General features: G+C 41.8%; 1 protein-coding gene across 1 annotated transcript in view; it reads right to left on the bottom strand.

Moving 5' to 3' along the window:
• Positions 1-24,727, bottom strand: part of SLC9C2 (solute carrier family 9, member C2 (putative)) — a 48,193-nt gene that overhangs the window by 18,156 nt on the left and 5,310 nt on the right. The window contains exons 4-14 of the mRNA XM_005867730.2: positions 22,721-22,886; positions 20,346-20,462; positions 19,020-19,181; positions 14,898-14,997; positions 12,312-12,455; positions 9,472-9,640; positions 7,268-7,349; positions 5,693-5,859; positions 5,053-5,148; positions 1,432-1,529; positions 343-462 (exon numbers count right to left, since the gene is read on the bottom strand). Of these exons, the coding sequence (XP_005867792.1) occupies positions 343-462; positions 1,432-1,529; positions 5,053-5,148; positions 5,693-5,859; positions 7,268-7,349; positions 9,472-9,640; positions 12,312-12,455; positions 14,898-14,997; positions 19,020-19,181; positions 20,346-20,462; positions 22,721-22,886 (1,421 nt within the window). The remainder of the gene's footprint in view (positions 1-342; positions 463-1,431; positions 1,530-5,052; positions 5,149-5,692; positions 5,860-7,267; positions 7,350-9,471; positions 9,641-12,311; positions 12,456-14,897; positions 14,998-19,019; positions 19,182-20,345; positions 20,463-22,720; positions 22,887-24,727) is intronic.

The following is a 24,727-nucleotide window of genomic DNA, read 5'->3' on the forward strand; positions in this document are numbered from 1 at the left end:
CCCCCCCCGAGTGCACAAATTTTTGTGCACCGGGCCTCTAGTCCTATATAATAAAAGGCTAATATAGAAATTGACCCAAAACATGGCAAATAAAACTTGAAGAAGCCAAATCTGACCATCATCTGCTTCTTCCTACCCCTCTCTCCTGGAGAAGTCAGGATCTGCTGAAACACAATGGCGACAGGCAAGCAAGCACTCTGCTCAGTCGCCACTAAGCCAGTAATAGTTGATCATAATGTCAGTGTGTGTGTTTTAAATAAGAAAAACCAAAGTAAAGTATTCTGAGGGTGTAAAAAGGTCAGATTGTCAAGTATATTGCTATGAAAGGTTCACAATACTTACCCATATGGGATAAAATATCCCGTATCTTTATGATATTCCAAGAGAGCTAAAATTTTTTTAAACTTTATAAGCCAACTTCTAGCTTTTACATAAGTTGAAACATCATAAATACTCATGAATCTAAGAGAGAAACATATGCATATGTTAGGAGAAAGAGCAAGCACTAGCTGTCCTTGGGGGTAATCTAAAAGGAAAAGTTATACTCTATGTAATGTCAGTTTATTACACGTGCTGAGTGCCGAGCCTCTGTATCCATCCACTGACCACTCATGGTCATGGGACAGGAACATACTTAGCATCAGACTCCTGCTGTGTCTGTTCCTGGAACCATTAATGACCTGAGTACAACAGAATTAAGACTTCTCCAGACAAATTCTTTGGGGTTCGGAATCAAGCTTCCCTTTGTCATGCCTTGCTAGCCCAAACCTCTCCAGGTCCTTCAGGCCCTAGCTTTCCCCCAACTTTATCCAGGAACTGATGCCAGATCTCCCAGATAGATCACCAGGCTGCTAAACCATCAGCTGTCACCCAGATGGGATCCCCTATCATTGTTGCCCTGCAGCTGTGTCTTGAACCATCCATTGCTCCTGTTTGCCAGTACTGTGACCGGGTATCAATGTATCTCTGAGATTCTGAGCCTTTCCCACCAGGTTTAATTGCATCTATTAGCTAGGTCAATTCCTCCAGAGCCTGCTCTACCTCATGGAGTGTCTAATAGCAGGCTCCAGGCTTTCCTACCTCTCATAGACAGTAATTTAGTGAATTTGATATAAAGACAAAATAATTATAATAGCAATTGAAACTATCTGGGTGCTCTTTCATGACTCTCTTAGCCTGAAATTTAATTACATTGTAGTCATATCTTCCTCCCAAATCTCCTAATGTCACCAACCTTCAGGGAGGGAACTGTAAACAACTCAAATAGGAAATAGACAAATTGATGGATGGATTGATGGATGGATGGATGGACAGGTAGATGGATGAGATAAATAGATTGATCAATCAGGACATTTAGCTCTCAGTTCATTTATTCCTTATCACAGATTAATTCAATTTTGGAAATATCAATTAAATAAATACTATACTTACTTTCCTTGGATGGGACAATAGCTTTTGGTTGCACCAATTAATATTCGGGCTGCCTCTGTATCAAGGATTCCATCTTGACACTGTTTTTCAAAGCTACTCTAAACATGCAATTTTAAATAAAAATTACAAAGGACCAAAACATAAATGCAGTCAATTCTGCTTAATCTTTATATAGCCCTCACTATTATTATTGAACTCATTACAATTAAAGTATTCTTTTGCCAAAAAATGCTATAGCGGGAAATACATTTTATTCAATTTAAATATTTACTGAATATTCAGTTTTTGCAAAGTACTGTTCAGGATGTTTTAAAAGATACAAAGGTTCCTAGCTTCAGGAAACTCAAAATTTGTACTATTCAAAGAGTTTACTTTAGTAATACAAACAGCTTCAGTAGCATCATCTTTTTAAAAAAATATATTTTATTGATTTTTTTACAGAGAGGAAGGGAGAGGGATAGAGAGTTAGAAACATCGATGAGAGAGAAACATCGATCACCTGCCTCCTGCTTACCCTCTACTGGGGATGTACCCACAACCAAGGTACATGCCCTTGACTGGAATCGAACCTAGGACCCTTCAGTCCGCAGGCCGACGCTCTATCCACTGAGCAAAACAGTTAGGGCAGTAGCATCATCTTTGTACAGCAGCATAGATGATGCAAATTATTTATTCAAAGGGTAACTACCCCACAAAGAACTACCAATAAATAAAAGTAAACCGGGAGAGAATCCAGATGGCGGCATAGGTAAACACCTGTACTTGCTGCCTCTCACAACCACATCAAAACTACAACTAAAAGACAAAACAACTATCATCCAGAACCACAGGAAAGCTGGCTGAGTGGAAGTTCTACAACTAGAAGGAAAGAAAAAAGCGCATTGAGACTGGTAGGAGGTGCGGAGGTGCGGAAGCACGCACAGAAAGGGCTGGCAACTGGGTGCGCTGTTGTTTTTTTCAATAGGGAGGGAGATACAAGCTCCTGATTGCTCTGAACTCCAGTTCCGGTGAGACTCTTGGGATCCAGACTCATACAGGGAGAAACTGGGCTGTCGCGTTGGGCCGGAACGCGAGGGCGACTTTCTCTCAGAGGTGCTCAAAGCGATCATTGTTCCTGTGCAGGGGCACTGGATGCAGAGATGCAGGGCTGACTGACAGCCATTGCTGTTTGCTCCGCCCTGGTGATTCCCTGAGGCCCTGCCCCACCCAATTTACAACCCCACCCAAGCTGTGCACAGCGGCTTTTGCATATGAATGGCCTGTTCTTTCTCTGCCTAAAACCTGTCAAACTGAAGCTGGGTCAGAGAGCCCCACAGCTTCCAAAAGAAGGCCCAAGGCCCGGAAGCAGCAGCCTGCCTTGCTTCATAGCTGGGACTCATCTGGGCATTTCCAAACTCTATACAAAGAGGAGGAATCTGCAGATCTCTCTGTAGCACCTGCTGGGTGGCCTCAGGCAGTGGCTGACTTTGCACCTCCTTGGAGATCCAAGAGCCAGTGTATCCAGTCGTCAGTGTGAGACCATACCAGATTACACTTCAGATCCATAAGCAACACACTCCAGGGGCAGACTCAGTGAGCGGCAAAGCACCACTGAAGCAAGTCCTGCTCCATAAGGGTGTCCCCTCCCACCCATCTGCTCGCGCAGCTCCTCCTGAGTGGTTGTGATGCTCAGCTAATTAGCATATTCCCTGTTTATACAGATAGATAATTATAAAATTTATCTTCTCTTTTTTTCTTTTTCTTAATCCTTACCGAGGGCATGTTTATTAACTTTAGGGAGATAGAGGAAAACATCAATTGACTGCCTCTTGGTGCTCTGACCTGGAATTGAACCTGCAATATAGGATGTGCCCCAACCGGGAATCAAATCTGCAACCTTTTTGGTGTACGGAGAACACTCCAACCAACTGACCTTCCTGGCCTGGCCCTTTTGTCTTCTTGAGCTGTCTCCCTTTGTTATTTATTTTTGTAGTGGTTTTCTTCCATTCCTTTCTCTATATCTACTCTACATTTTTTTCTTTGTGACTACCCTGAGGCTTACCTAAAATATAGATATACTAGATTGTATTCTTATGTCACTCCTCAGCCCCAAAAAATGTCAGGAGAAAAGTCCTCCTTTTTAGTTGCCATGGATATTAAACTTGGAGGTTAAAGTTACCTCCTGGGACTTCTTCCTCACTAAACTTCCTCATATGCTGATCATGCACTCTTGCCTTATAAATGTACCCATTGCTTCTACTCATTGTTCATAATGTATTCATTGTAGAAGCTGCAAATATTCCCAAGGCCTAGGCTTCAGAACATTCCCAATATCACTTTCCCCACATTTTATTAGTCGAAACAAGTGACAAGAGCAGCCCAAATTCAATTGAGGGAAGTTACTAGATAAGAGACTTCCCAACTCTGAGAAGGACATATCCATTAATTGCAATGTGTGAACTTTATTGGAATCCAATTTAAAAATATAAACTAAAAATATGCATTGGTCATATTTATCAGACAATTGGAAATCATTGACTTGATATTTGATGGTATTAAGATCTTACTAATTTTAGGTCAATATATTACTTTTTACAATACTTTTTAAAAGATTTTAAAATTTAGAGATACATATTAAAATATTTACAGATGAAATGACATGATATCAAAATACTATGGAAGGTGGGGGAGTGAAAGAAGATGGGAATGGGGTAGGGTTGGTCCTGTGTGGATGGGTTTTTAAAGATCGGTACATGGGGGTTCATTACACTATCATACCTACTTTTGTATATGTTAGGATTTTTCATAATAATACGTTTTAAAATAAAAGTAAAAAGGACTCTATAAATAATGAGTATTTTAAATACTTGTAATATTGACTAACATTTGTCTTATTTAGAATGTAGCCCCAATTTAAAATGTGCAATTCGATAAGTTGATTTAACTTGATTTTACCTAGAAGTCTTCCTATGTTTATAGTAGAACATTTAAATATTAAATTAGAAATATTTTAAGAGAATTTTTGATTCACTAGATTTATTTTAACTGATTAGATTTATAAGAATTAAATGATTACTTGGAAGAATTTTCTATAGCCCTAACCGGTTTGGCTTAGTAGATAGAGCATCAGCCTACGGACCTAAGGGTCCCAGGTTTGATTCCGGTCAAGGGCATGTACCTTGGCTGTGGGCACATCCCCAGTAGGGGGTGTGCAGGAGGCAGCTGATCCATGTTTCTCTCTCATCAATGTTTCTAACTCTCTATCCCTCTCCCTTCCTCTCAGTAAAAAAATCAATAAAATATATATATTTTTTAAAATTTTTCTATAAAAGGTACTCAAATATTTGAGGATATTTACTTTACTAAATATGTAAATGACATCAAGCATCATTCAGATCCCCAAAATGTGAACTATTAAAATCCACTAGATTTAGAAACAGAATGAGATTTGTTACTTGAACTTTAAAGCCTAAAGAGATTTTTATTTTTAACTTTCATAAATAAAGCAAAAATTTAACAACCAATAGACTATCAAATGATGAAAAAAATGTTTCTCTAGTCACCTGTAAACCATAAGTAAGAATTAAAAGCATTGCAAGAATAAAAACAAACTTAAAAGCAGATTATGTGAACAATACCAACCATTTGTATGATGGCTACATGCAATCTGGCTTCTTCTATTAAAACTTCATCAGTTGGGGACTCTTGCTCTTTTTCGCCAGTCGAAATGTGTTGAAACTGAACAGCATTAGACTGTTTTAAAAGCATACAGAGGTAAAGTTAAAAATAAGTGAAAATGATTAGTCACTCAGAGATTTCAGTACTCAATCAGAATTGCTCAAATGAAGGACCATGTGCATGTGGATAACCTTCTGCATATTGTGGCAAAGTAACTATTTATTTGGGGAGATTTAGAAGTGAAATTCTTCCCCCAAATGGCCTATGCTTGACTGTTCTTTTGTTTTTTTCTAATACTAATCTGGGGGTGGGGGGTGGGGGGAGATCTCTCAGTTCCTGAACTGGTTAGAAGCATCAGCTTGAAAGTCCATTCATAATTATTCAATCAGCCAATTGGTAAAAACACTAATACTCCCATATTTGCCAAATGGGTTTAGATCACCAAGACAAAATTCAAAGAAGTCTTCTCACCAAGATAGCAAAGCTAGTAAACATACCCCCTCCCAAGTTTTCTGACATTTTATTAGCAGAATTAAGTTTCTTATAATAAACTAAAGCAAGAGAGGCAGAGCCAGGAAGGGAAAGAAGCCAGGCATCAACTCACAGAAATTCTGTATTTAATCTTCGATTTTTCTTCTACTAAGGACCAATTAACATTTGTCAAAATTTTCTCTGTTTTAAATAAAGTTATTGTGTTCTGTATTATCTCCTGGATGTGGTCAATGGCATTTTGCATGGCCATCTGTCTTGGAAGAGAGATTACACACAAACCTGTAACAGAGAAAGCAAGAGCTTTATAGAATGCACTGATAGCTGCCAGGGAAAGCAGGAACATTGCATGATGTGGTGAAATCTTGGCATCGCCTGCATAGCTTAAGGCAAAGACAAGGTTTGGTCCAGAACTTTCCAGAAAATCACCCAATTATTTGTTTCCTTTTGGCTGTATAGCTTAACTTAATCTGACTCACGTGCTAAAGAATGTTTTATTAGTTTCCTTTCATTCCCTATAGCTATAGACGTGACCCACTATTTCAAGGCACCAATGGATATTTCTCAAAGTGTGGAGAACTCCATGTGTCGTCTGTAGGCAGAAGGGCTGCTTAAACTATGCAAATTCCTGGGCTCCATTCCATACCAGCAGAAGCGGACTGGCCTGGGAATATGCATTTTAACAAGTTATGAGTCTTATAGATAATAAAGTTTCAAGGCCACTGCAAAAGACATCTCTCAAATTTAACATCTCTGTTTCCTTGGCCAGCAAATCTAATGTCCAAAACTTGTAGCAGCTTGTATTTGCTTAAGGTATGAATGTGAAGTTATAGGTATGAGGCTCACTTACCAAAACGATGAATGTAATTAAGTGAGCTTAGCCTGCTTGCTCGAAGGTCCATCTCAGTAAAACAATTTTTTCTTCCTAATTGCATATGAAATGCCTCATAAATGGTTTCACAATGTTTCTGTTTAACTTTATGCCTCCTCTATGGGCACTGTGTTCAACTGTAGTGTTTGAAATTCTGGGGATTCAAAAAAGTCTGGAGGCATATCCCTGTCGGTTCTCTATAGTCCCAACAAAGATGCGTTTGACTATAGTTAGAAGCTTTGGATTTAAAATACCCCTGGCTGAGACCACACTGGATGAATTTATTCATGTGCCTAATTACATCCTACCCATGTGATGGCGCCACAGCCCCATCTGGGAAAGTTGCTCTGGGGAAGCATGAGTATATGGGGGAGCAATAAGTTTGAATGAATGAACATGTTGAAGATGATCTCTGTCACTGGTTCCATGCTTTCTAAGAAACTTTATGGATTACTAACTTGGTTTATCAAGGGAAATTGGTATTATAAGCCCTAGCCAGTTTGACTCCGTGGATAGAATGTCAGGCCCACAGATTAAAGCATCCTGGGTTAGATTCCTCCAGTCAAGGGCAGATACCTCAGTTGCAGGCTCAATTCCCAGCCCTGGTGGGGGCGCATGCAGGAGGCAACCACTCTCACATCGAAGTTTCTCTCTCTCTGTCTCTCCCCATCCCTTCCACTCTCTCTAAAAACTCAATGGAAAAATATCCTCGGGTAAGGATTAACAACAACAACAACAAAAACCTGTCCCTACAACCTCAACAATAATCTGTTTACCCCCAATTAATTAATTAATTAATTAAATATAGATATACGTTACCTAATGTCCTGGCTAAATGAATCATCATGTATGAATTTATTCCCATCGTCATTAATGATAGTACTTGTACATAAAATATAATCTAAAAAAACAAACAAACAAAACACAAAAACACTTAGAGCCAAACGTTAGTAAGTTCTCCAAAGGGAAACATTGTTCAGTTAACCACCAACAAAATGCTATCTTAATCCACATTTTTAATCCTGCCTCTGATAAGTAAATTGAGGCTAAGGGTTGTTTTGTGAGCACTGCATGAATACAATATACTAGGGCAGAAATTAGTTTTCAATCTGAAGGAGAAAACAAAAGACTTCATAGTTTCTGGGAGAGAGAAGAACCCTGAGAGGCAGCAGCCAGGAAACCAGCACAGACCAGGTGGGGGAGAGACCCCAGCGACAGCCGGCGGTGGGGACCACAGGTGGGACAGGGCAGTGCGCCTACCACCAGCATTTCCTGCAACTGGACAGGAGACTCTGCAGGAGGCAGGAGCTGTGCTGGGGTCTGGAGAGGGGCCGTGCAGAAGCAGAAACACACCCACATTTGTAGTTCTTGGCTCTGCTATTTTCCCCCCATGTACTTTGGGGCCAGTTAAGCACTCTGAGCCTCAGTGTCCTTCCCTGAAAAATGGAGTTAATAGCAATATGTCCTTCAGGGAGCATTCCCCAAGCTTGACTGGTAACAACAGAGCTCCCGACGTGCTGGTTAAAGACACCAACTCCCCTTCTCCCATGCAGACTCTATTCTGTAGGTGGGGGCGGGGGGCACAAAAGGGATTCTTAACATCAGACAGATTTGGGAAACACTGTGAAATGATACTCGAATGTGAGTTAACATGTCATTGACTTGCTCGGAGGCCCATTTCTTGCACAAAAGAAAACTGAAGGATTTCAGATGTTGGTTATTATACTTTTCCTTTGGAGCGTGGAAGGGTCCAAAGTCTTGGCAAAGCCACAGGTTTGTTTGAATTCCAAATTAATCCCCAGACCATTCCCGCAGATCTGAAGTGCGAACCCTCAGGAAAGAAGGTGAGGAATATGATACTCCATTAAAAAAAAGCACTTCCCCCTTTGGGAGTTAGGGACCTGAGTTCTTTCCCTAAAATGCTCTTCTGTTTTGAATTCTCCACATGCAAGACGGAGAGGGTGAACGTTGCTCACAGAATGAAGATATCTGAAAAGCACTGCACTCCGGGGGCTTCCAGGACAGGAGCGAAATCGCTAAGAGGAGGAAATCCCGAGCTGGGAAGTAGATGACAGCAGGAAACTGTATATCTCCCTCCAGAGCCAAGTTCCTTAGGCAGGTGTTCTTAATTCATATTGTTCAAGTGCTTTTCTCCCTCCAAGGGGCAGGTTTGAAATTCATCTGACTGGGAGGTGCCAAGGTTGTCCTGGAGATTTCTAGAATCTTCTAGCAACTTTTCCAGCTAGCTCACACAGTACTGTCACAAATGACGAGGTGCCTTAACGTGGTCAGCAGATGCACTAAGATCTTTTGATCTTCGAATAGATGCTGCCACCACCAGGTTGCCCATTGGCTAGGCCCGTGGTCAGCAAACTGCGGCTCACGAGCCACATGCGGCTCTTTGGCCCCTTGAGTGTGGCTCTTCCTAAGCCTTAGGAGTACCCTAATTAAGTTAATAACAATGTACCTACCTATATAGTTTAAGTTTAAAAAATTTGGCTCTCAAAAGAAATTTCAATCGTTGTACTGTTGATATTTGGTTCTGTTGACTAATGAGTTTGCCGACCACTGCTAGTACATATTCAAGTAACGTTTCAGGTTTTACTCTAATGGCTATAGGGATTGGACTGCTCTAGACAGGGTATTTTTTTATGCTTTCTGACATCTATTAAACAATAGCATTTATATGCTCAATAACATTTATTGAGCATTTACTAAACATCCTCAACTGGAAATGGAGGCTCCACCAGTTTAGGGAACTTGCCCCAGGTCACTCAGTCTGTGAATGGCGGGCCAGGATTCGATCCAAAGTCCATCTGTCTCCCATGCCCATAATCTGTATTTGACTGTTGGTCCCTTTCACATTGCCAACATCAGTCAAGTTTCCTCTGCAGGTTTCTTTCTACTTGAAAGAATGTATTTTTCAAATCTAATTTTTAAAAGGGTTAACTTTATTATTGGGTACAATGACAAGTGCTACAAAATTAATAAATATGAATAATCAGGAGACATGATTTTCCTACCATTTCTGGCGACTCCACTTTTTTATCAGACAGATTATAAATATCAGGAGCCAAGAGCAAGTTAAAAACACCTTTGATACCAGACCATGCTATCACAACTCCCCATCTCCAATTATATTCATAACTCGAACGCATCAGAATAGGGCTCACCAACACAATAGTAAGCAATCTGGGGAAAGAAAACACATTTTTAAGTCACACCTTATGTATTGTTATTCATGGTTGAAACTATGTACTAAGTACTAAATTCCATATAAAAATTTTCAGGAAAGAGAAGACAATCCACTTTATTAATAAATTGTTCAAAACTTTCTGAAGCTAACCAAATCTACTATCTTGCACATAATACTCAATCTTGAAAAGTAATGCTAGAAGTTCTATACAATGTAAGGAATTATCATTTACACTAGTGTGTACTGTTTCGATTTTGGTAGTAAATTCCTATAGTGAAACTTCTTCCAATAAGATCAACGAGTTCATATATTCCCTGAAAGGCCATGTCTGGATTCAGAAATTAGCCTGGAGGACATACAATCATGGCCAAAAAGTAACATTATTGTAGACACATTAATAAACTTGGCTCAACCACATTTTTCTTGTGTTCTCACAAGAATCATACACTAAATGCCACATATATCATTTCAATTTGCGCCTTATTTCTCTATGGATAATTTTTCTATAGGACCCCGTGCCAAAATTTAGAATCCATCTTCAGGGAATCTGTACCAAAAGGATATCAGTATTGTCCTTCAAATAAGGTTTCAGTAGAAACAAAATTGATATGTTCTCAGCCTTAAAAAAGTACACTGTGTCTCACTTGCTAAGCTGGGAATTTCACAACACAATTTAGACAGTTCCTGTCACTGAGAAACAGAAAAATCTACAATTACCATTTATAATGTCTGTAATTAATTTGGGCAAACTCCTTGGCCTTGCATTTAAGCCGTTTGCAAAGTAATTCTTACCAGTCTTACTAAACAATCTTTCTCTAAAATACCAGTGAGTCCAGCCAAGATAGAACAATGTGTGCTGTGTCCTGGTAACAAACACAGAGAGGCAGCATAGCAAAGCTCTGGAGTAGATCTACCGGGGTTCACATTTAGGCTTCTTTAACTAACTCTATAAAATTCAGCATGTTACTTAACCTCTCTGAGCCTCAGTTTCTCCTTCTAAGGGTGTCCCAAAATTCACGCAAGATTTGAATTTTATGCCTTTTATGCTGTAAAGTGTTGCCAAAGAAAAAAAAGAATAGCGTGACAGTTGACAGTTCAGGGTTATTAAAAATAACCCTGATGGGCTGGAGGCATCATCGGACCATTCTTCTTCGAAAATGCAGCTGCTCAGGCAATAACAGTTAATGATGCTTGCTATCACAAAATGATAATCCAGTTTGCTATTCCATACATAACCCTATACTGTATACTTTATGAATCAATAAAAAATTTATAATTTTTAATGATAAATATGTGTTTTCTATCAAAATTACTTCTTGCATGAATTTTGGGACACTCATAAAATGGAGATGATGGGGATGATAATTATACTTGCCTCAAAGGATTATTATGAAGGTTCAATTACATGGGACAGCATTCATAGCGCTAGAATGACATCTTGAATGTGGCCAGTGCTCATTGCGTTAGCAATGATTATTATGTCCTGGCCTTAGTTTGACTCATTCTCTCTGAAATGTTCCTCTCAACAAGTCTCTTATGGAAAGCCCACCCATTTACTGAGGCCCTCTTCGGATGACTCTCTCCATTGAAGCCTTTCTTCTAAGGTGGAACCGTAAGTTCCCATAGTATCTCTGAAACTCACTAACCATTCGACCTTGGACAAGGTACTTTGCCTTTCTTTAGCCAGTGCCTTCATCTATAAAACAGAGATAATAGTTCATATCTCCGAGTGCTGTAAGGAAGACGAAATGAGATCATGGATATGTAGCTGAGACAATGTGCAAAAAGCCATGTGTCTTTCCTCAACTCTCTGACCACTCTCCACTTGTACATGAGAGAAAGGTGGAGAAAGGTGAGCTGTATCCACTACCTTCTGAGTGACAGTGACTATGTGAGTGGCATGAAGAAGCCACATTCCAAGAGAACATCCTGTAAAGTGAGTACCCTTGGCCAGGCCTATCCTGAATGGAAATAACAATGTTTCAAAGACACTGTCATACATTGTTATGGTAGACACGACTACCAGGAGTGGACGACCATGAGTGGGACATGGCAGTCTAGAATAAGCATGCTTGTGGGGGTCAAGTTTAAATCCCAACTCTGCCTTTACCAGTTGGGTGACTCTGAGCAAGTTTTTAACCTCTCTGTGTCATCTGTGAAATGATGAAGTAACACCTACCTCATTGGATTGTATTCAAATTAGTGGCCTAATGTACATGGTAACTGCTTAATAAATGGCTTTATCCTAGCTATGGTGATAATAAGTGATGGTGAAAGTCAACGAAAACGTTAGGAGCCATTAATCTGGTCCAGTGATGCTCAAACTTTTAACAAGCATGTTGAAACAGCTTCCTGAATCTCATCTCCAGAGATTCAACTCTGGATGATGATTGGGATGGGCCCATCAATTTGCATTCCTACCAAGCTCATGGGTTATGCGGATGCTGCTGTTCTGCCCTGCCCCTTCTCCTGTTACAGGTGGAATCTTGACCAGTGAATAGACACCCACACCCCTCGTGGCTCAGCAAGCTATTGCCAGGACCTTGACCACGATACAGGCTTCCCGGCTGCACATCCAGAGCTTTTTTTGTGCTGGAACCCACTGCTTCCCAATTGTAATTATGAGCTTGGAAGACCAGGAAGCGAACTTTAAAACACAATTCTTACCTTACAAAGTTCATTGTGATAAATAAGACCAACGTGAAATTTAGTGTGTTAAACTTAAAATAGTTGTTTTCTCCACATCCAATTACAATGCCAAAGAAAGTGTATATTAATTGTTGGAACACAGATGTAAACATTATTAAGAACCTAGGGTGAATGGAAAGGAAATCATGTTTAAGTAACGTGTTTTTTAAATAGCTTCCTTCTCACAAAGCAGCAGGTGTCATGTATCTGCCACGCTTGTCTTGGAAGAGCTCCTTGCCTCTGTCACTGTCACAAGCAGCATCAAAGGTATCTGTGGGAACTGGAACCGCCCAGTTCCATGTTCCCCGTGGCCCTCATCACACCAACACCCATGGGCCACCTCTCTCGGCAACGTAATAAAAGCAAGGCAGAAAGATAAGGATACCGACCCCCTGCCCCACCCTCAGGTCAGTGCTGTGGCAGTTTTGCTGAGATCAGCTGGCAGCATATCAACTGGGGGCCTGCCACAGCCACACCTGGGTCACCTTGACTTTGTGAGAGCTGACTGGACCCACCTCCATGCCCACTGCATAACTTCTTCCTTTGCGATCCGCATGGAAGAGCCTTACCTTGAGGGTCTCCTGTCCGCTTCTACTGAATTCCTAACTTCCTGCACCGCTAACTCTACTTCTGTGTTCTTCACAAAACCATGCTAAGCACTGTCTCTGGAGGTGATTCTCCTCTGAATCCCTCCAGTGCCCATGACCTACACCATTTGTAAGCAGAGAAGAGCAGTAAGGATCACCCAGATTGCTTTCCAAAAACCTACGTGCGGCCCCACCCACCTTCAAGGACTCTTACTGAGTAGACCAGAGCACAGAGGTTAGGGCCTGGGGCTGGGCTGTGTCCATGTGGTGACACGCCTGGGGTCAGGGCCAGGTCGGACCTCTACAGGCAGATCTCAGATCTCACCTCCTCTTGGACCCTCTGGTGGGCCTTTCCCCTTCAGCTGACTGGGTGAGACCCACCTACAGGGAGAGCAGCCTCCCTGTAGGTGAGTCTCAGTTTCCACACTTAGGGAGCCTCCTGTTAGCTGCAGGTATAAGCCCTGTGCTCTGATCCAGCTTTACTCCAATTAAGCAGACAGTCTGGTTCTCTGTCTGAATCCAATCTTTTGACTCAGTTGATTCAGAACTCCTAGAAGGGCCCTAGCCAGTCTGGCTCAGTGGATAGAGCGTCGGCCTGCAGACTGAGGGGTCCCAGATTCGATTCCAGTCAAGAGCGCACGTACCTAGGTTGCAGGCTTGATACCCGGCCCTGGTTGGGGTGCATGCAGAAGGCAACCAATCAATGTGTCTCTCTCAACATTGATGTTTCTATCTCTCTCCCTCTTCCTTCCTCTCTGAAATCAATACAAATATATTTTTTAAAAGAACTAGAAGGGAAGGGTATGAGTGGGACTGCAAATCCCAATGCTTAATTTTCTGAAAATTTAGAAATGAAGAAATAACTGAGTAGAATACTTTTTAAAATGTCTCTACAGGACCTTAAAAATACATACCTTATATATAGTAGGATCCCAATGAACATATAATTATTTTCACTTATATTAGTTTCTTACATCAACACAACCACCACTTAACAATGAGTGTCTTCTGAGAAGGACTTATTTTCATAGCCCAGACCTAAGGTACAATGTTCGGGTCATAGCAGACATTAAACCAGCGGTTCTCAACCTGTGGGTCGAGACCCATTTGCAGGTCGAACGACTCTTTCACGGGGGTCGCCTAAGACCATCCTGCATATCAGATATTTACATTACGATTCATAACAGTAGCAACATTACAGTTATGAAGTAGCAACGAAAATAATTTTATGGTTGGGTCACAACATGAGGAACTGTATTTAAAGGGCCAGAAGGTTGAGAACCACTGCATTAAACAATGATTGGTTGAATAGGTGAAAGAATAAACAATTAAATCAAGAGAATAATTTATAATGATGCTGACAAACAGCACAACTGAGCTCAGAAACTGTCCAAATTCAGACAAAAAGTATATGTTTTATGAATTAGTTATTCCCAAGCTTCTGGACTTTAAAAGCCAATTTAAAAAATTTGCCAACTAGAGCTGTTAAAAAAGTACAATCTTTTATCACAGGACTTTCATAAAAGAAAGAACATTTTAAATACCAAAAAGGTAGGAAGGCTATAATTTCAGAACAATGCATAGTCTTTACATTAAAAAAATAAATCTTGCCCAGCTGGCATGGCTTAGTGGTTGAGCGTCAACCTATGAATCAGGAGGTCACAGTTCGATTCCTAATCAGGGCATATGCCCAAGTTGTGGGTTCAATCACCATTTGGGGCGCATAGGAGAGATAACTGATAGATGTTTCTCACATCGATGTTTCTCTCTCTCTCTCTCTCTCTCTCTCTCTCTCTTTCTCTTCCTCTCTCTCTCTAAAAATCATGCAAACATATCCTCTGGTGAGGATTTTTTTTTTTAATGAAAAGGTAGAAAAAAAGTTATTAAAAGGGAGTTTTATTAGTATCCAGGAAGTGCAGGGCCACTTAAGCACTAAATTTCTATGAGATCTATACCAAGCACAAAATAGGAGACTTACTTAGTTATTATTATCTCCATCCTCGGTTTAAAGCTTAAGGAATCTAAATTCAGTCCTACAGTGATTAAAGCGACCATCCCTGACAATTTTAAAAATTCCACTAGGAGAAAAAAATGAATAAAGTTAGTTGCATTCAAATCTGCACATTGAGGTACTTTATCTTGAGTAAAGGACTGGTGCGGAACATAAGAGTAATATTTCTTGGAAAGTTGCTTCAAGGGATTGGCCTAATCCTGTAGCTCAAGGGTATCCCTTCTGTAAATGACCAGATGATATGTAGTCTTGGTGGGCCAAGTGGTCCCTGTTGAAACTACTCAACTCAGCTGTTGTAGTACATAAACTGCCACAGGGAACATGTAAATGAGTGAGTGTCCAATAAATCATGACACAGGAACTTGAATTTGAAATCATTTTCCCATGCCACAATGTATTTTTCTTTTGAGGATTTTTTTTAACCATTGTAAAATGTAAAAACTATTCTTGGCTCATGGGCTGTGCAAAAATAGGAATATTTGGTCCACAAGCTGTAGTGCCAACCCCTGCTGTAGATGGTCATTCATTGAGGATCTAATAGAAAAATAGTGTAACAGCCTCTGCCCAGCACCTCAGGGGTGTCCTAGGGGTTGTGGTCCAAGTGGCTGCAGGTCCTGAAGCCTGCAGTTCTTTTGCATGATACAGACTCCCCTGGAACTGTCATTCCTTGGGCTCTAAACAGTTGTGTAAGTATAGTCTAGGAAAAGCAACTACAAAGGACGTTTGAATACCATAAATGACAACAGTTGTAGGCTGTAGAGCAGTGATGGCGAACCTTTTGAGCTCGGCGTGTCAGCATTTTGAAAAACCCTAACTTAACTCTGGTGCCGTGTCACATATAGAAATTTTTTGATATTTGCAACCATAGTAAAACAAAGTCTTATATTTTTGATATTTATTTTATATATTTAAATGCCATTTAACAAAGAAAAATCAACCAAAAAAATGAGTTCGCGTGTCACCTCTGTCACGCATGTCATAGGTTCGCCATCACTGCTGTAGAGCCTTCAGCTGGAACCTTATAAACATCAGGCAGAAAGAAAGAAAAGGAAGTGCTCTGGAGCAGGGCAGAGCTGGTTGCTCTGGGAAGGTGACCGCCCCACTTTCTCCATCCTGCATCTGTAAGAGAACAATACCTCATAGACCTGCCGTGAGCATTAAAAAAAAGTACGCCGAGCACTTTTCACTAATGTGCTCGGCGCACTTTTAAGAGAATGAATAAATGGTCATCATTATTCTTATTATGCTATCTGTTTTTACAGCCTGGCTTTACTGCTGAGTAAATCAACACCGTTCACTGATTTGAACAGGATTTTATTTTTCCTTTGTTTTATCTCATCCCTTAAATCCGCTTTGGATGTCTTTTTACATACTTTTAAACGGAATTTAATATAAGTAACAAAGGCAGTAAAACCAGTTGTGCTGGGAACTGTGATGATAGGGAAAATGTCTCTCAAATTCTTATTTCCAATTTCCTATAATTAGTATTACTAGATTTTAAAGCTCATCATAGTCTTTTTCAGTAACCGTCACTGCTTAGAGAGATCATCTGCAAGGAGGGAACCACTGAACAACTTTATCTTAAAACTGATGTCATCTTATTTAGTGTAATCCCATTGCTATAGGAATATATGGCACGAATGCCTACATTAATACAAGTATGTACATTTATTAAATGTATTTTAAAGGCTGAGGTGCGTGCACTCAGCTCTCAAACAGGTCAGAGCTACCGCCAACCCTCCAGCATGAGCGAGCCACATGGCACACACGATCTCATTGCTGCCTGCCATCCTCCTACAAAGGCAGTGTTACTGTATCCCTTTTATAGATGAGGGAATTAACTCGTTTAGAGAGGTTAAGAAAAATTCCAAAGTCACGAGCTAATAAATGGCGAAGCTGGGATTCGAACTCCAATCTGCCTAACTCCAAAGCTCTTCACAGACTAGCATTTGTGTATTCAACCAGCATGTGTTCAATTACTAATAGACATATGGCAAGCACTGGGCGTGGCTGGGGGAACATAGAAAAGAGAATGGATAAAGAGGAATGAGAGACAGCCTCCACCTCAAAGAACTGGTCTAGGGGAAACACTGGATACATTAAATTAAAAATACTTTCTTCAGACATTTAAGGCATCCATAAAAGATTCACGGAGGGGGGGGGGGGCGTGAAAGATTCACAGGGGAGGGGAAAAATGAAGGAAGTTGAAGGAAATGCCCCTTCAGTGAATGTGTTCTGTAAGTTTTACTGACTGATTCAGGACAGTGAGCAACACCCAGGGGCGCTTGTTCTGTGTAGAGGAAGTCGTGTTTAGGTAACAGGATACTAATGATCCTCTTAATACCGAGGCCGTTTGTGCATGGAGTCTGTCCCGCTGTGTGAAGTGAGCGAGGGCAGCCGAATTTGCCTGTGTCACCAGAGTCGCTATGGCTCTCCGGGACGGGTGACCTGGGTGAGGCCAGTATACTAGGAAACTCTCCCATTCTCACTGGACTAGGCTGGCAGGTGATGGTGGGAGGTGTGCCAATGTGATTACTCCACTCTGTCAGACACACACGTGCCTGATTCCTCCCTCTCCTTTCCTGTCCTCTCGCTTCAGGTGAGGGGCGCCACTTCTACAGTCCCCATGGGTCTGGTGCTTGTGGAATTAAAGACTTGAGCACCTCCCCCAAAGTTCTCCTTTGAGAGGTGGGTTGCTGAGGGTCAGAGCAGGAATCGCACAGAGCTGATTCCTCTGCAGGGACTGCTGATGACTAAATGTAAGGTCCAACGGTGGGGCTCAGAAAGCATAAGAGAGTGTAGATGGTATTGAGGATAGGGCTAATAGAAAAATAGTGTAACAGCCTCTGCCCAGCACCTCAGGGGTGTCCTAGGGGTTGTGATCCAAGTGGCTGCAGGTCCTGACTCAAGTTTAGAGAGGTTAAGAAAAATTCCAAAGTCACGAGCTAATAAATGGCGAAGCTGGGATTCGAACTCCAATCTGCCTAACTCCAAAGCTCTTCACAGACTAGCATTTGTGTATTCAACCAGCATGTGTTCAATTACTAATAGACATATGGCAAGCACTGGGCGTGGCTGGGGGAACATAGAAAAGAGAATGGATAAAGAGGAATGAGAGACAGCCTCCACCTCAAAGAACTGGTCTAGGGGAAACACTGGATACATTAAATTAAAAATACTTTCTTCAGACATTTAAGGCATCCATAAAAGATTCACGGAGGGGGGGGGGGGCGTGAAAGATTCACAGGGGAGGGGAAAAATGAAGGAAGTTGAAGGAAATGCCCCTTCAGTGAATGTGTTCTGTAAGTTTTACTGACTGATTCAGGACAGTGAGCAACACCCAGGGGCGCTTGTTCTGTGTAGAGGAAGTCGTGTTTAGGTAACAGGATACTAATGATCCTCTTAATACCGAGGCCGTTTGTGCATGGAGTCTGTCCCGCTGTGTGAAGTGAGCGAGGGCAGCCGAATTTGCCTGTGTCACCAGAGTCGCTATGGCTCTCCGGGACGGGTGACCTGGGTGAGGCCAGTATACTAGGAAACTCTCCCATTCTCACTGGACTAGGCTGGCAGGTGATGGTGGGAGGTGTGCCAATGTGATTACTCCACTCTGTCAGACACACACGTGCCTGATTCCTCCCTCTCCTTTCCTGTCCTCTCGCTTCAGGTGAGGGGCGCCACTTCTACAGTCCCCATGGGTCTGGTGCTTGTGGAATTAAAGACTTGAGCACCTCCCCCAAAGTTCTCCTTTGAGAGGTGGGTTGCTGAGGGTCAGAGCAGGAATCGCACAGAGCTGATTCCTCTGCAGGGACTGCTGATGACTAAATGTAAGGTCCAACGGTGGGGCTCAGAAAGCATAAGAGAGTCACCACACAGAGAATGTGGAGGGAAGGGACAAGGAGTTGAAATTAAGGGGATGTTAAGAGAGACCAGGGCAGAGCTGGAGGTGGCAGGAAGATAAGATGACAAGATGCACAGAAGAGCCACACAAGGGGGAAGTGGCTGGGAAAAAGGCAACTGGATTCAAGGGAAAATAGAGATGTGTGAAGTTCACACTGAGGACAGCACTTTTTGTATTTGGTTCTGCCTTACCAATGTAGAAAGTCATGTACACCATTGAAACACAAAGAATGATGCTAGTCAGCGTGTTGCTAAATAGGTCGGTCAGAATGAACTGAATGATTCTCGCACTCCAATAACCAACTAGTATGCTCCCGAAAATGTGGAAGATAAAGTCCAGGAGTACATGGAGCTCTAAAAAGAAAAGAAAATGAGAAAAAACAAAGTTGAACTATAACTTTTGTTTCTTTTGTTGATGGCATTTGGGTCTACCCACTTCAGTTTGCTCATTTTTTGAGTGGAGACCTTGATCTTCAGCAGATGGGAGTTTCCCATGAAAGGCTGACGAGAGAGACTCTCTGGAGATATTCCCTCGCCCTCTGCAGCCTGAGGTTTGTTCATCCAAGGACAGCCCCCAGGAGCCAGTCTGGGAGAATTCTGTGAAAAGCCTATGACAAGCTGGAAAGTGAATGTCCATCCAAAAGATACCTGAATGTCCATCCAAATTCAAATGTTTTACAAACTATGTCAGGGCCAAGCAAACCTTGTCCAGGACCCTCACCAACCTGCAGTCCCTTTGTGGCCCCTGCCCCCAGCCCGGGTGGCATCTGAGAACTAGAGAGGGAAATTTCCTAAAGTCACAATAACTGGGGACAGTAGTGACAGTTGGTCAGCAGCTTTCAGGCAATGCCATGGGCAGTTCTAAACAACAAAGATTGCCCCATCCTAAGTGCCTGTCAGGAAGCACTACCAACGCCTCTGTATCCCCAGCATTTCTTTCTCCTCCTAGCCCTCTCTCTTCCTACATTTCAGGAGGATGGATGCCTTTTGCTTCTTCATGCTGTGATTGTTTTCCCTTTCTACTCTGCTATGACCATATCTGGAAACCTCGCGAGACCATGTGCTCCACAGCCCAGTGAACTGGAATCACATGAATCTGACTATTAGCACTTCAAGGACCTGACACTCCGGTACTGCCCTGAGCCATTCTGCTTTCACCAGCGCCACGCCAGGTCTTCACATCCAGCCTCTGAGATCTGGGTTGATCCAGGAAAGAAGGAAATCTGAGCCAGGCGGGAAAATGTGTGTGTTTGTGTGTGGGTGTGCACCCACACATGTACATGTGTACATGCATATTGAGGGAGATGAAAAAATTTAACATTCTTTCCCCCCTAGTGTCCAAGAAAAGACCGAGATGGCCTGTAGTTATTTTCTTGTTGCCTGATATACTGTTTTAATTGGCCCAAGAGTAAGTATAGAAAAAGAGGTAAAGACATCTTGAATGTGTTTTAATTTCAGTATGAACCTGGTAAGCACAATTTTAAGAAAATATACAGACCAAAAAAAAAATGTTCCTACCCCTAAACACGAACATGTTAACTAAGTTGTTCCGAAGAATTCCAAAAAAAATGCTTGTGACACCACAGATGATCATGGATTCTCCTCGGATGATATCAGTATACATTTTGGAAATGCCTGGAAAAGGAAATATGGTCCATGAAAATGATGCTCTTGCACAGGAAACACAAAGACAGAAGAGAAAGCATATGCTAGAAACAAAAGAAGGCAGCCATGCCTGGGATAGGTCTGTAAGACAGTCACAGTCACCAGTTTTTTGTTGTTTTTTTTTAAATATATTTTATTGATTTTTTTTACAGAGAGGAAGGGAGATAGAGAGCCAGAAACATCGATCAGCCGCCTCCTGCACGCCCCCCACCGGGGATGTGCCCGCAACCAAGGTACATGCCCTTTGACCGGAATCGAACCTGGGACCCTTCAGTCCACAGGCTGACGCTCTATCCACTGAGCCAAACCAGTTAGGGCAGTCACCAGTTTTTAATTCCTCCACTGTGCCTTCTATATCTCTAATGGCAAAGGGACACAGCCATGGTGCTCCTTGAAGTGTCCATGGACTCAAGCCAGGTTTGAGCTTCAGACTGACACAAGACACTTCTCAGGACACTACATTTGGCTTGAGTGAACATGAATAATTCGACTCAAGAGAATCACGTCTTAAAATAAGTACAACATGCAACCCAGCTATTCCACTCTTATACATGCATTGAAGAGAATTGAAAGCATGTGTCCACACAAAAATCTGTACATGAATGTTCACAGCAGCATTACTCATAATAATAAAAAAAAGTAGAAACAACCTACAGTCCATCAGCTGATGAATGGATAAACATCTGTGGTCTCTCCCTACAATGGAATATCATTCAGCCACCAAAAGGAATGAAGTTCTGACTGATACATGTTTGTAGCTATGGATGAACCTTATAAACATTACACTAAGTGAAAGAAGCCAGACACAAAAATCACACATTGGTTTGATTTATATGAAATGGTTTGATTTATATGACATGGCCAGAATAGGCAAATTTGTCGTACTAGGAAAAAAGGTTCTTGGATACAGAACCCATGTACCACCTGAGCATTTTTGACACAAAGAAAATACCAACTAAAGCCAAATACTTTTGCTAGTTTTCTTTTCAAGAAATAGAAGACTTTCTATTCTACTCCTTTGCTGAAAACATTTCTTAGTGTGGAAGCTGCAATAAGTAATTATAGTATATAGTTTATTATAGCCACTTAGAGTCAAGAGACTGCAAAAAAGGGAGCAGGAAGAGAAGGAGTTGAGTAAAACAAGGGGGAAATGCCAATGACTAAAAGAGAAGGACAGATGAAGAAAAGATAGAAAAAAATTGTACTTGGAAAATAAAGAGAAAGAAAAGAGGACAGGACCAGATTCTTTTTTTTAAAATATATTTTATTGATTTTTTTACAGAGAAGAAAGGAGAGGGATAGAGAGCTAGAAACATCGATGAGAGAGAAGCATTGATCAGCTGCCTCCTGCACACCCCGCACTGGGGATGTGCCCGCAACCAAGGTACATGCCCTTGACCGGAATTGAACCTGGGACCCTTGAGTCCGCAGGCCGACGCTCTATCCACTGAGCCAAACCGGTTCGGCAGGACCAGATTCTTTGAGAATTTAGAATATTACCATCACAAGTGTCTTAAAACCTACTATGTTTTCCCAACTGTAGGGATAAATGGGTGTAAAAATGGGAATATCACTTGCTAGAAAGCTTGGAGGCCTCCCACTCCAATCATAAGGCAATATATTTCCACAAAATAGAACCACTGCCTGAAAATTGGTTAGGGACATATTTCTGAGTCCGAAACCAAAACCATAGCATCTAACCATTTCATGTTTGTATTGCTGAGTTAATAAAATGTGACGAAAGGGAGATATTTCAGTGTGAAATCATCTTTTATCAAATAAGATAAGATGGGATGCTTGTGTTGAATAACATAGTTACCAGACTATATTCTTACCCCGTTTCCTTTAAATCAACCACAGCCTCCTGCCCAAGGCTAGCTCATCCAAAATGGAGTTCCAACAAGAGGTAGCGAGGCCTTGAAAACATTTCAGTGACATAAAGCACAATCTCTATAGCTTAGAATTCAGTAGAACGATATAAGAATGCTAATTTTTATCACCTTCTTTTTGGGGAAAAAAAATCCTTTGAGATTAGAATTGGTGTTATTTAACCCAGATCCTGAATGGCCTTATTTGCATTGTGCCCTTCAAGTCAACCAAGGCCCCAAGAATAGCAGCATAAACATCTACTCCACTGGATGCACAATTTGTGCAAGAAAAATATAATCAGAAGCAGATAATTTATCATTGTTTCTTCAAGATATCAGAGAGCAGTACATCCTACATACCGATCGTTTTTAGTGTATTCACAGAGTGAATAGGGTCTATGATGCCAAGGGTCATGCTGAAGAGCAGGCAGCATTGCAGATCCCACGAAGCCTTATTGAATTTTATAACCACATATCCAACTATGATGAATGCCGTAGAGAAGCTAATAAATCCAGTTAATAAGACCTGTGGAACCAATTCATTACATAGTATTAGTTTCAACATCTAAAAATGGCATGACTTCATGTACTTACGTAAGAATCAGATCTTGGTTACATATTTTTTGTTGTTATTGTTAATCCTCACCAGAGGATATATTTTCCATTGATTTCTAGAGAGGGTAGAAGGAAGGGGGAGAGACAGAGAGAGAGAGAGACATTGACATGAGAGAGACATATCTACTGGCTGCCTCCTGCACACACCCCGACTGGGGCCAGGGATCAAACCTGCAACCAAGACACATACCTTTGACTGGAATTGAACCCCTGGCCCCTCAGTCCATGGGCCAACACTCTAACCATTGAGCAACTAGCTAGGGCTGGTTACATCCTATATAATGAAAGCATAATATGCTAAGTGTCCGACTGATCAGTTGACCGTTCATTGGACCACCCAACCAGTTGCTATGATGCGCACTGACCACCAGGGGGCAGACACTCTGACCGGTAGGTTAGTTTGCTGCTAGGGTCTGGCCGACTGGGACTGGGCAAGAGGGCCGGACACACCCTGGAGCCCTCCCGAGGTCCCTCCCTGGCTGGCCAGCCTCCATCGGCCCCGACTGGCCCCGACTGCCAGCCAGGCCGAAGGACCCCAGCCGTCCATGAATTTGTGCACTGGGCCTCTAGTATTTTATATAATTCCTCTGGAAGATCACTTCAAAAGGTAATCTAGTTTACCCACCTCAAAGAAACCATCCCTTCCAAACAAGTGAGAGTCTATCTTATTGTGAAAAGATCAATTCCCCAATATTTCTTGTTGTTCTTCCAGCTCAAGATTTCTCAACATCAAAATGATGATCTTAAAATGGAATGCAAACTTCTCCTGTGGCTGTGTAAAACATTTCCTGGTTTCCTCGGTATCACCATCTGCTGGGCTCCAGGTAGAAAGAGAAGGACAGCAAAGGGCCAAAAGTACATGCCAGCTGACCGGGGTCCCTGGTTAAGGACATTCTAGAACAGGGGTGGGCAAACTTTTTGACTTGAGGGCCACAACGGGTTCTTAAACTGGACCGGAGGGCCGGAACAAAAGCATGGATGGAGTGTTTGTGTGAACTAATATAAATTCAAAGTAAACATCATTACATAAAAGGGTACGGTCTTTTTTTTTTTTTTTAGTTTTATTCATTTCAAATGGGCCGGATCCGGCCCGCGGGCTGTAGTTTGCCCACAGCTGTTCTAGAAGAAACCTTATTTAGCAAACCTCTGTATAGTACATTCCAATGGCCAAACTCTTCTAAGGCTACCACATATGTCAGAGATGCTAGATAATGTGGTATTTACAGTGGGCCCACTACCATACCAAACAAACAGTAGTAAGTTCCTGTTAGTTAGGGGAAAGGGATAATGCATATCAAATAGGCAATTGGCAGTGGCTGCCTCAGCAACAGAAATAGAATGGAAATAGAAGAGACAAAAAACATATAAAGAAAAGTGAATCAACTTGATTGAGAAGAGAAGAGAGCGTGAGAAAAAGCAAAGGGAAAGCGTGCTCACTGCAGAGTACAAACACTATCTGGGAGAAATAAAGCCAAATCTATTTCCTTTGATTTTTAAAATTTTATCTTTAATTCAAAAACAGTAAAATTCATTCTTTTGGGGATACTGTTACATGAGTTTTGACAACTGCATGCAGTCACTTAGCCATGACCACAGTTAAAAACAGAGCAGAGCCCTGGCCGGGTGGCACAATTGGTTGGAGCATTGTCCCGGGCACCTGGGACAATGGTGGCGGGTTCAGTTCCTGGTCAAGGCACCTACCTAGGTTTCAGGTTTGGTCCCCAGTCCGAGCATGTGCAAGAGGCAACCGAT

This window comes from Myotis brandtii, unplaced genomic scaffold (assembly GCF_000412655.1).
Source record: "Myotis brandtii unplaced genomic scaffold, ASM41265v1 scaffold250, whole genome shotgun sequence".
Classification (NCBI taxonomy): domain Eukaryota; kingdom Metazoa; phylum Chordata; class Mammalia; order Chiroptera; family Vespertilionidae; genus Myotis; species Myotis brandtii.